Genomic DNA, 11,346 nt, shown 5'->3' with positions numbered 1-11,346 from the left:
GGATAGGAGAGGCGCTCAACTGCGTTGCGTCGTGTGGCCGTTGCTGGGGGATGTTGGCGCGCTCTGGTTCTGACACTGACGCTGGCGCCGTCTTGGGCCTGGCACGGGCAGAGAGTACCTCTGGCTGGGAAGGGTAGCGAGGCACATTTGGGTACCTACCAGGTAGGAAGCCAGGCGAGGGCCCCTTCTCGTGTGGACCCCAACAAAGGCAGCCCAGGCAATCCAGGGGTCCAGCCACCACCATGTCGACCCCCCCCCTCACAGTACTGTCGACTCCCCCCTGTCCCACCGACCCTTGGCCTCCCCACCCCCTTCGTCTTGTCGCTCATCATCCTCAGCATCCACCCACCCATTTGCGCGCAGTCCGAGGGCCGTTTTGATCAAAAGATCGGCAGTGATGGACGGCCATCCTAGTGCGGTGAACGTCGTGGAGGTGGAGACGGTGGCCCTGCAATGTCGTAAGTTAACTGGAGACAGAAACCAATCAGGTACCGGTCGCCACGGTCGAGAGACATCCGGAGGGTAGAGATGGGGTTATGATGCGGAATTGGAGTCGCTTCTGTCGGAAGAGATTTGGTGTTTCGTTGAGGGTATTCATCGACGGGGATGTGGCCATCAGAATATGTCAACTTGCCAGCGTCTGAGGTGGCTGGACGACTGGTGAGGCCTGTGACGACAGACCGACTTGGGAGTAGGTCAGGTAGGCCAGGTAGGCTGAGCTGAGAATAGCAAGACGTAGGCTCTAGCACTTCTTCTCTCTGGCATCATCCGTTCATGCAAGCAGGCGGTCATGAACTCGGGTATAGCGTTGGGCTTGGCTGCAAAGGCAGAAGCGTGCGAAGGGGGGGGGGAGGGGGGGGAGTGCCTTTGGGTGGGTGCCGGATGGAGGCAAAACCGAGACGACGGCTCGAAACGGCAGGACCCTGCAGATCGCTGACAGACGCCGCCCCCTTCAGCGGTGACATGCTTGCCTTGTCTCGCCTGCTCGCCTCGCACGCCTCGCACGCCTGGCCTGGCACGCCGTGTTCGCCCGCCGACGCACCAGGGAAAAGCAGGCCCTTCCGTCAGGCATCACTTGCGGGGGGCGGAGCCAGTGACCTCGCTGCTTTGTCTGCCCTGTCTCGGTGGGCGATCGGCAGACCGAAGTATGCGCTAGTTGGTCTGTGTGCATGATGTCATTGGACATGACCTCCTGCGTCTTGCGCAGACAGTTATCGCTCGTTGTAGCGAGGCGCGTCATGCAGACTACCCTGTGTCTCCCCTCCCCGGTCGGGAGGCGAAGAAGGACCCTGAAAGCAAACAGCAATCTCTTCCGCTCACAGTTCACAGCTTTACCTCCCTTCCGCTCCGCTCCTCTGAGGACGAGCTTCCTGAGCCTAATGGATAGTCTTGGATTGCTGTACACCCTCTAGACCTGATCAGCGCCGCCCATCCTAGGGCCCCCCCTTGCCTTCCCCAACAAGCGACCGCCCCGGTGATGCCATTCGCAGTCTCTGTCTGTTTCGGACGGGCTCGTAGCTCGTGAGCCCATTGGCTTGATCTCCGCTCCTATGGGGCCCAGCTCGGGATCGTGAGCGGCGTCGACTTCATTCTCACTTTCCGCTGTCACACCAACATGGGATTTCCCGCCGTTCTCGGTGGTGCGCCTTTTGAAAGTGCGAGAATTTGCCATCTTTTGCCTCCCAAAGGCTGGTCAGGTGCACGATGGCAATCTCGGTTCCCACATGTACCGACATCGAGGCCACGGCAGAATGCCCAAGGGGGTCACACCCGGTACTGACATCCCAAAGCCGGACAGGTCGTTGCTGCCAAGGCCCACCCACCCTCGACTTGACAGCTATCAGCTCGTGAAGTTGCATGAGTAGCAGAATATGGGGTCCGACGAGGCTGTCAAGCGGAAAGGGGTTTTTGTCAAGACACAACTTCATCGTAGGGATCACCAAAACGACGCGGACCAATGCATACTGAGCAAACAGAGGGTGCTGATCATTAAGGGCAGGCAGCAAAGCATGCGGAAAGGCGGGAGCCAGACAAATGTGCCATTACGGCAGCGGCAAAACCACCAGACGTCAATACCGACGACACAGACCCTCGCCCGACGAGTATCCGTATACGAACAGCAAAAGAACACCACAAGACGCCCCAGAATTTTCAGCCAGCAACGTACATGGCAGAACGACCGAACCGTCGAAACGTCAGCAATAGAGGAGCCCTGGTGGACAGAGGTGGAGGACGAGTGTCATCGAGTCAAACTCCAGTGAGGTCAGTCACCGCCACATGATGTCAGCCCTGTCCAATCAATGCCACGCAAAGTCGCTCTGCCCCACCCTCTCGACGGCAAACCCCTCGCCCGTCTCCGTCACCGTTTCCACTTGCGCGACGACAACGACGGCCACCCAGAGCTCCTGCCCGGTGGTTTGCCCATCTTTGCCTCCATTCATGCCATCACTTGCATCACCCCCTCCCTCCCTTCCCCGACGACACGGGTATCCATCGTTCGTACGTACGACATCCACCTGGACGAGCCCTCACATTTCAGGAGCCTAGAACGCGAAGGATTTCCGATTGACGTCGTCTTGGCTATGCCCATCCGTCTGCTCGCCCCTGGCCCTCAGAAGCCTTGGCCCGAGCCCTTCTGTCATGATCTTGGCGATTGCGGCTCCTTGACAGCGGTAGCCAAGCATCACTTAGTTTGATGTGCACCATTCGAAGAGGCACCATACCAGCGACGCAAATCTTCACCATTCCAGCCTGGTCTGGGCGTCCGGGAGCCGGGGGATGTGCAGCAGCGACGTCGAGGGCTGGGCCAAAACAGATCACCCAAGGCCGCACTAGGCATCTCTCCGGGATCTGCAACACCTCTGGCGTCACACGTGACGGACATGGCTCCTTTCTACCCTCTCTGTCCATCGTCGGCCTCGAGGCTACCACACGGCAATGCAAGCAAACTAACCGTCGCCCGGATATCCCAATTCGCGGCCGTGGAAGAGGGTGTTGTCATCAGCCTGAGAAGAACGCATCCTGCGCTCGTGGCACCCATGGACACATTCAGCGTAAGCTCGTCTTGTCCGGGAGGGTTGCGCGCTGACGACCCGCGATGAGGCTCAATGACATCGTCTGTCATCCCACCGCACCATACGCTCCCACGGCCGACGTCACTTATGATGCGAACCGTCTCAATAGCCACTGCCATCCCGGCGCCCGCTCTACTGTGTCCCATACGCAAGCGGTCGTTCCACGAACATACTAGCCGCGTCGATGCTATGTTGTTGGGCATGATGGGAGCCGGTGGTGCAGCCATAGCACTCGACAGACAAAATAGCCAACCAGAAAGCTCTACAGCCGGACAGCGAAGCAAGGGCCGGCGCTGTTCTGGGTGCTCACTCATATAGTGGGACATTATTTTTGCCGACCGCTCGCTGCGTCCATCTGGATGTGCATTCTCACGGATGAACATTTCAGGGATCATCCTGCCCGCATGCGCTTGTTGAATCCTCCTCCAATTCCATGCCTTGATGGGTCAATTGTTTCAATTTGGCTGACTTGACGCCTAGGATGTGGCAAGGTTTGGAGCTAAGCTGCACTTTCATATGCAAGCCCAGGTCCCTGCCTCAACAATATACTCGCTATGCCACCCCCGTGCGAGGGCAAGAACAGTTGGAGATATAGAGATGGCGAATATCATTTCGATCTTCCTCATGGATAGCAGATACGACGGCCGGCCGCGGACTCATGATCTGATATTTCGATCTGATCTCACCAGAGGACCCTTGTTCCAAAGCCAACTCGCAGCCATCATCGCCTGATGTTCCACGGGCCAGGCCTGGGGCTGCTTCATCCCGGATGGCCTACGGGTGGCCGAACTAATCGCGCCGATCAAGGATCTTCTTCTGCCCGAGCGGGGTCGAAACTCACCTGTACTTGATGGTCAACGGTATCCCAAGAGCCTGTCGAGTACAGAGATGTTTCGCCCCATCCCCCGCTCTTTCGACCCGAGATCGCCAGCCATGCGGCCGTTTGCTGTGGCGCTGTTCACTGTCGTGCATCAGTTGTCATGGCGTAAGTACGCGACGGCCAATCAACTGTATGGATGTTGAGGGGAAGTCTGCTTTTGTTTGTTCCGTTATCCGTGATGAGTGCTTTGTTGACGCTCGCAATTTCTCGGTCAGTCGCAGAACAGTTCTCTGAACAAGCAAGCGGGTTGCAGAAAGAATGGCGGACATAATGCTCAGGTACCCAGATCCCCTAGCATTCTCTACCTACCAGAAGTCCCCTCCCAAACGGCATGCTGATAGATAAGCTGCTCATCGGGATTTCAAGCCCGCCCTTTTCATCTTGTAATCCGCCTGATCAGGTACAGTACGGTGATGGCCATCGATTGCATGTCTGAACCGTCAGCATTGGGAACTACTAGTAGCTACGGGACACAGTGAGCCGCAATATCAAGACGAAGGCAGATGGGTACCCGCGGATGCTAGCAGCATCGTACGAGATTGCGCATATCGATGAAGCAGCCGGGGAACGTGAGATCGCCTTTCGAATGCGTGACTGGGTTTTCAAGCCTGTTGCTACCGCTCAGGCAAGACACATGTGGTTTGGAGCGCGAGATCTGAGACCAGAATGTGGTCTCAGTTGACTGCTCTAGGAACGGTGGTGCTGGCATCACTCATCAGCGCTTTGATTCTTAGCTCATGAATTCTTTTCGTCGTGGAAGCATCATAGTAACTAGCCCCAACTTGCTTCAACTAAACACTACACACAATGATTTTTGCGCCCCATTCGGGCCAAATTACAAGCATTACATCAATCTAGGAAATGTATGAGGGAAGCGGCAATAGCTCCCCGCGCAACAGATATCGCAAGATCTGGTGATCGGACCTTGCCATTGAGACCCCTTCCGCGTCGCACCATACTGGACATCCACAAACGGGAGAAGCACATCAGCATCACCTTTGGTTCCCCAACTAAGTAGCAAGGGCGGAGCCTTGACTCGGAAACAAAGTTTCGAGCAATGCCGATCGGCATCCGGGGCGAGCAGAGTTGGGATGAATTAGTCGTTTCAGATGCGCTCTGCTGAGGTGCACTGCGATGTTGGTCGCCCTCACCCCACGCTACTTCAGGATGCGATTGACCTGAGGTTAATTCCAAGTCGCCTGCATCGACATGTTGAAGAAGATGCGTCGCCGAGGATGATCCAAGTTGCCAAGCGGCCGGCGACTGCACGAGTGTGCGTCGCAAGAACATTGCGATGGCCCCATACGCAGGAGAGGTTGTCTTTGCTGTATCAGCACTGTTGAGCACCTGTTTCACGCAGAGGCGTTCTGGTTTCGGGCGGGCTGAGGAACGGACGAAGCTCTCACCGGAACCGAGAATAGTGTGTCTCCCGTCGCAGATGCGTATTCTTTCATTTAGATGGGCGTCGCTGCAAATCTTGGCTCGTGTCCCTCTCTTCTCTTCTTCTCTTTGACACGATCTTGGCCTGGCGTCGGTCGATGTTCCTTTGCTCACGACGCATTACGCATCTTGGATTTTTTTGGGGAGGGAATTCGATTTGTATCATACGTCTTCTTCTCCGGCACAGGTTTTCTTCTTAATATTTCTTGACATGATTTCTACATCGCTCATCGCCCTGGCGGCGGCGTCGTTGGTCTCGGCCGCTACACCACCGGGCTTCCAGCCTGCGGGACAAGGCGCGCTCATCATCTCCTACGGCGGCATCGCGGCCATGAACGGCGCAATCTGCCAAAAAGAGTGTGCGTATCTCCGCCACTCCGACGAAAACTCGACCGATGCTAACAAGCAGCAACGGCCAAAGTGCCGCTCCATCGCGACAGAGCAGTCCGCTCCAGGGCACGTACGCCATCATGATGATCGACAATGGACATACGACGAGCGCGCCTCCGCAGACAACCCACTGCTGCACCTGGCGCAGACGGGCTTCCACTCGTCGCCGACGCCCATGGTGCTCAACTCGACGGCGGGGCCCAAGACGGTCTACGTCATGCAGAACCTCGCGCAGCAGCCGCCGCTCGCCGAGTACATCGGGCCCAACCCGCCGGCGCGGGCGCCCCTCGCACACCGCTACGCCTTTGTCGCCGTCGACCACACGCAGATCACGCAGCAGGGGCTCAGCGCGCTGTCGCAGGCCACGAGCGAGAGGCGCGGGTTCGACGCCGTGCAGGCGCTCACGGCGGCGGGGCTGCAGATGAACGCCGTGGCGGGGGACTACTTTATCGTGCGCAATACGGGACCCATTCGCGACGGCAGCGGCAACGGCACGGTGGGCGGCGGGCAGCAGCAGCAGCAGCAGCGCCACCGGCGCAGCCTGGGGGTGGTCTCGGCCAGGGACAGCCGGCGCCGGGACAGCCGGGGCTCGGTCAGCAGCAGCCGGTACAGGGAGGTGGGGGCACGCAGAACGGAAACCGACCGGTCGCGGGATCAGCGACGTACGGGGCTCCGGGCCGGATGGGCGTCATGGGCTTGAGTCTCGCTGTGGTGGCGGTGGTCTTCATGGGACTGGCATAGGAGGCGCGCGTTGTGTGAAGGGGAGACGGGGCCACGGCGACATTGGGGGTCCTGTCAGGCCGACGGCCCGCGTTGCGCTTCAATAGACAGGAAATGAAGATTTGGCAACCCAAGCCCTTTCGCTGCGCGGACATTGGCAAAGCGAACGCGAGGTGCATCGAGTCAGATGTGGGCGAGACATGACACCACGCAGCGAAGCGCCCACGAGAGTGCCCGGCGCGCGCAAACCTTCACCTCACCAACTCGACGTGCCGCTGACTAAATCACGGTCACGTGTACTCGTCACGCCCTGCCTTTTTCTCGTTACCGCGCGCGCTAGACCAGATGTGTCGCCGGCTCGACCTGCCGTTTCTCGCACCAACAGCGCAACAATGCATCGATCAGCCTTTTCACGTCTGTCTCCTTGATTGACGAAAGCCCCCCCCGACTCCGCCGCGCGCGCGAAGGACAGTAGTTTATCCCGTTTTCTTCAGTCTAGTCCCCCCTGGTACTATCATTAGACGCTTACTTTTTTTTTTTTTACCCGTTCTTTTGGGTCGAGGCATGGGGGTCGTGGACTACACTTTGTTTAGTCATTCACAGCATGCCAGCAGATTTGATGCCGATGGGGGCCCCTAAGCACATGTGTGGGATGTGCCGTGATTGGGGGGGCGGGCGGTCCCTTTCCTGTCTGGCTGGCGTACCTGGTACGGCGCCATGTGGGATGAGCTGCCATCTGGACATGAGCCGCCATGTGGGATTGTGGGATGGGCGCCGTGTTGGGCGGAGTTTGGCAATGTGGGATTTCTAATGAGGCTCAAGCTGACATTGACGAGACGCCATCGGTACATGGTCACTGCCGGGGTGCGTGGCGTGAGACACGATGCGACGGCGGCTGGAGGGGATGGTATATAGGGGTCCTTCGTGCCGTCTGTGATTGCGTTTCTGGGACATCACAGCTTCAGCACTACGACTACTTCCTACCTTGCACACATCTCGAACACCAATCCCCCTTCACCATAACGCACCTGTGTCAAACCCATACACCAAACACCGCAGCCGCAATGACCAAGACACTCGTCGTCCTCGGCGCTGGCGTGGCCGGCACGAGCATCGCCCACCGCGCCCTCAAGAACACGGTTCCCAAGGCCAAGGACCTCAAGGTCATCATTGTCACACCCAACACCGAACAGTACGTCACATTGCTTCTCAGCCAAAGGCAGAACAGAACGAAAAAGAAGAAAAGAAAAAGAAGAAAAAAAGACTGACCATGATAGTTACTGGAACCTGGCTTCCGTGCGCGGCATCGTGCCGGGCCAGTACGATGACGAGACGCTCTTCACGCCCCTCGCGGCCGCCTTTGCCCAGTACCCCAAGGACCGCTACGAGCTCGTCATCGGCTCGGCCGAGTCGCTGAACCCGGACGCCTCGACCGTCGTCGTGCGCACCGTCTCCGGCGCCGAGCGCACCATCGCCTACGACGCCCTCGTCATCGCCACGGGCTCGCGTGCCCGGGACGACATGCCGTGGAAGGAGGTCGGCACGACGGACCAGACCAAGGCGCGCCTGGGCGCCCTGCGCAAGCAGATTGCGGCCGCCAACAAGATTGTCATTGCCGGCGGCGGCACGACGGGCGTCGAGGTGGCCGGCGAGGTGGGCTTTGAATTCGGCCGCAAGAAGGACGTCTACTTTGTCATCGGCCAGGAGCTGCCGCTCGAGGACAACATCCGCGAGGACGTGCGGCGCATCGCGCGCAAGGAGCTCGAGAAGCTCGGCGTCAAGGTCATCGACCGGTCCAAGGTGACGGGCGCGCGCGAGGGCGGCGCCGGCACCGGCAAGACGATTCTGCAGCTGACCAACGCGTCGGGCGCGACGTCCGAGCTCGAGGCCGACGCGTACCTGCCGACGTTTGGCCTCGTGCCCAACACGAGCTTCGTGCCGGCGGGTCTGCTCGACAAGAACGGCCTCGTGCGCCAGAACACCGAGTTCAAGGTCCCCGGCTACGACAGTCTGTACGTCGTCGGCGACGCCGGCGACCTCGAGAACGGCACGGCCTACCTCGCCGGCCTCCAGGCCACCTTCCTCTCCAAGAGCCTGCACCACCGCTTCACCGGCGAGGGCAAGGTCGGCACCTACACGCCGGATCCCAAGGTCGTCGCCGCCGTGACCATGGGGCGCAGCCGCGGCACCGGGCAGATGGGCACCTTCAAGCTGCCGAGCCTCGCCGTGTGGCTCCTCAAGGGACGGTACCTGGGTACGAACTACAGCAAGGACGCGGCCAACGGCAAGAAATAAGGGAGCGGCGGGGTTGTGTGTCTGTGTGCCCGAGCGTGTCAGCGTCGGTTGGCCTGCCTTACCTTGGCTTGATCAGGGGGCGGAGTTTATAGATAGATTCCCAGCTTGGCGTAATATTTGCTTTCTTAGATACCTGAATCGAGCTTCTGAATCGAGCTTCTATTGTGCAGTCCACCAGACAGGGAATAAACCAACGGAAGTGATGGCGGTACTGAAGTCGTTCTCCGCGTGTAGCCTGAAGATGGCGATGGTGCTGGCTCAGAGGCCAAAGGCATCATCGATCGGGTGGGCGACGAGACGACTGCCACTGCCGACAGGAGACTGCTGACATAAGACGCTGCCATTAGACGCGGGCAGCGTCGAGCAGGACCACCGCCTTCCATAAGCGGACTAGTGCATTTCAGCCGCCTACAAACATCGCGAGAAAAAAATCCCGTTCTATCTTTCTCTTTTCCCTTTCTTCTTCAGATCAAAAGCGAACAGAGCTGCCACGACCGACATCCAGCTCCCTACGGTGTCGTGTTGCCTTCTCTCCTTCGGGAGAGACGCTCTGGAGACCAATTTATCCCTTGAAATTAGGAAGTTTCTCCTCTAGATGAACCCGAGTGGGGGAGAAATGCTGAAGATGGGGGACAGACCATTGTCCTTGTGAAAATTTGTGTGAGCGAGACAAGACGCCGCTCGGACCTGTTTGTGCCTGCGCCTTGCGCCTTGCGCTTGCCACACTCCTGAAAGACGCCACAAGAGGCTGGTGCGTTCCATCGTCAAGCCGTCGCTCGTCGATCTGTCGCCAGAACCTCCAACCGCCATGTCCATATTTCCCATGTCTTGGCGTTCGACGAGGCAACGAGCCGCGCAAACTGGGCTTCACCCCCCTCTGCTGCTGTAATCAGACAGCTCGCCACGTGTAAAATCGCCCGAGGCACGCCTCTGACGCTCAATGCCTCTCCTTCGAACACCCCATGGAATGCCTGGGGATCGAGCTGGGCTGAGTACCTGCATCTGGACCCTCCCGCATGAGGCGATCCCCGTCGAAGAAGCCTTTGACGGAATGTGGCCCAATGTCGAAGCATTCCCACGACCCCTTTCCATGTGGTTGGGTCGCCCCGTCGACGCTCCGTTGTTCAAGTGACGGCGGACGCTAGAATGCATGACAGCTTTGCGTGCCGTTCTGCGGCTTCTGGATCGCGGTGGTATCCCGCCCGTCTCGCGGATCTGCGGGAGCATCTATGCTTAAAAGCTTGCCGTCTTCTCGGCCTCCTGACAGCAGCTTCCTGTACACCCATCCAACACGACAATATTCGACATCCACGACCGATTACGACTACCACGACAACTCTACGATACAAGCAGGACTTGGCCTTTTCGTACTCGACATTGACAACTCGACCCTTGTTCTTCTTTTTCGACCAACCCATCACTCGCCAGCCGAGTGTCCACCCAAACCACATCTCTAGCACCACTCACCGAAAAACGGCATCATGGTGTATGTTGCACCTACATGGTCTCTTACAGACAGACACTGACATCCACAGCTACCCCGCCGTCCTCTCGTCCACATTTTACGACTGCGGCTCGGCCGTCACCATGACCACCGAGACCATCTGGACCACGACCTGGACCACCAACTTCCTCGCCGCCAACCCCCAGTCGACCTGGGACGCCTGCTACACCGTGACAGAGACCATCACCGGCAACCCCGCAGACTACACCCGCCCCGCCCTGCCTCCCTTCTTCGTCGAGACCAAGGTCGCCTGTGGCGTCTGCGAGGGCGGCGAGATTGTCATCACAGCGCCCGTCGCCGACTTTACGCCCAGCGTCCACATTGAGGGCAACGGCGTCTTCGCCGACGGTGCCGTGCCCGGCCAGGTTGCCCCCGTGCACGCCCAGCCCACGTACGGACCCGAGTACCCCGCCGAGCCGCCTGCTCCCGAGGGCGAGGTGCCCGCTGGTGCTGCTGTTGCCCCCCCTGCTCCCGAAGGAGCTATTCCTGCTGTTGCCCCTCCTGCTCCCGAAGGAGCCATTCCTGCTGTTGCCCCTCCTGCTCCCGAAGGAGCCATTCCCGCCGGTGCCCCTCCTGCTCCCGAGGGCGAGATTCCCGCCGGTGCTGCCCCCCCTGCTCCCGAGGGCGAGATTCCCGCCGGTGCTGCCCCCCCTGTCCCCGAAGTAGCCATCCCCGCTGAGGGCGCTCCCGCTCCTGGCCCCGAGGGCGAGGTTCCCGCGGCTGCGCCCCCTGCCCCTGAAGTCGCCAGCAATGTCGGCCAGGGCATTCCCGAGCCGGAAGGCGACTTTGCCATCACTGGCGAGCCCGCGACAGATAACGACATCACCGTCGGTCAAGGTGTCCCCGCCGAAGAGGAGAGCGATGTCACCACTGTTGCCGGTGTCCCTGCAGACTCTGCCGACATTGGCACCCCTGCCGCGCCACCTGCCGAGAGCGATGTCATTGACGGCTTCGTCCAGGCTTCGGCGCCGGCTGTGAGGAGTAGTTTCGGCGTGCTCGCCTTCAGCGCCTTCATCGGCATGATCATCTGCATGTAAAGCTGC

General features: G+C 59.4%; 5 protein-coding genes across 5 annotated transcripts; 3 read left to right on the top strand and 2 right to left on the bottom strand.

Annotated features, from left to right (window-relative positions):
• Positions 1–258: 258 nt before the first annotated feature.
• VDBG_00131 (predicted protein) lies at positions 259–515 on the bottom strand (the record flags this gene model as incomplete). Its single annotated transcript, XM_003008404.1, has 2 exons — positions 259–448; positions 493–515. 2 exons carry the CDS (start codon positions 513–515, stop codon positions 259–261), a joined length of 213 nt encoding a protein of 70 aa, XP_003008450.1.
• A 2,378-nt stretch (positions 516–2,893) lies between these two features.
• Positions 2,894–3,400, bottom strand: VDBG_00130 (predicted protein; the record flags this gene model as incomplete). Its single annotated transcript, XM_003008403.1, has 1 exon — positions 2,894–3,400. The coding sequence occupies one exon, from the start codon at positions 3,398–3,400 to the stop codon at positions 2,894–2,896; it is 507 nt and encodes a 168-aa protein (XP_003008449.1).
• Positions 3,401–5,605: 2,205 nt separating this feature from the next.
• Positions 5,606–6,484, top strand: VDBG_00129 (conserved hypothetical protein; the record flags this gene model as incomplete). Its single annotated transcript, XM_003008402.1, has 1 exon — positions 5,606–6,484. One exon carries the CDS (start codon positions 5,606–5,608, stop codon positions 6,482–6,484), a length of 879 nt encoding a protein of 292 aa, XP_003008448.1.
• Positions 6,485–7,568: 1,084 nt separating this feature from the next.
• On the top strand, positions 7,569–8,799 carry VDBG_00128 (conserved hypothetical protein; the record flags this gene model as incomplete). The annotated part of the gene is made up of 2 exons (XM_003008401.1): positions 7,569–7,696; positions 7,782–8,799. The coding sequence occupies 2 exons, from the start codon at positions 7,569–7,571 to the stop codon at positions 8,797–8,799; spliced, it is 1,146 nt and encodes a 381-aa protein (XP_003008447.1).
• Positions 8,800–10,280: 1,481 nt separating this feature from the next.
• VDBG_00127 (predicted protein) lies at positions 10,281–11,340 on the top strand (the record flags this gene model as incomplete). Its single annotated transcript, XM_003008400.1, has 2 exons — positions 10,281–10,285; positions 10,335–11,340. The coding sequence occupies 2 exons, from the start codon at positions 10,281–10,283 to the stop codon at positions 11,338–11,340; spliced, it is 1,011 nt and encodes a 336-aa protein (XP_003008446.1).
• Between the last annotated feature and the right edge of the window lie 6 nt (positions 11,341–11,346).

Source organism: Verticillium alfalfae, genomic scaffold, assembly GCF_000150825.1.
Source record: "Verticillium alfalfae VaMs.102 supercont1.1 genomic scaffold, whole genome shotgun sequence".
In the NCBI taxonomy this organism is placed as follows: domain Eukaryota; kingdom Fungi; phylum Ascomycota; class Sordariomycetes; order Glomerellales; family Plectosphaerellaceae; genus Verticillium; species Verticillium alfalfae.
The sequence above is the reverse complement of the archived record's forward strand: the minus strand, read 5'-3'. Positions and strand labels throughout refer to the sequence as shown.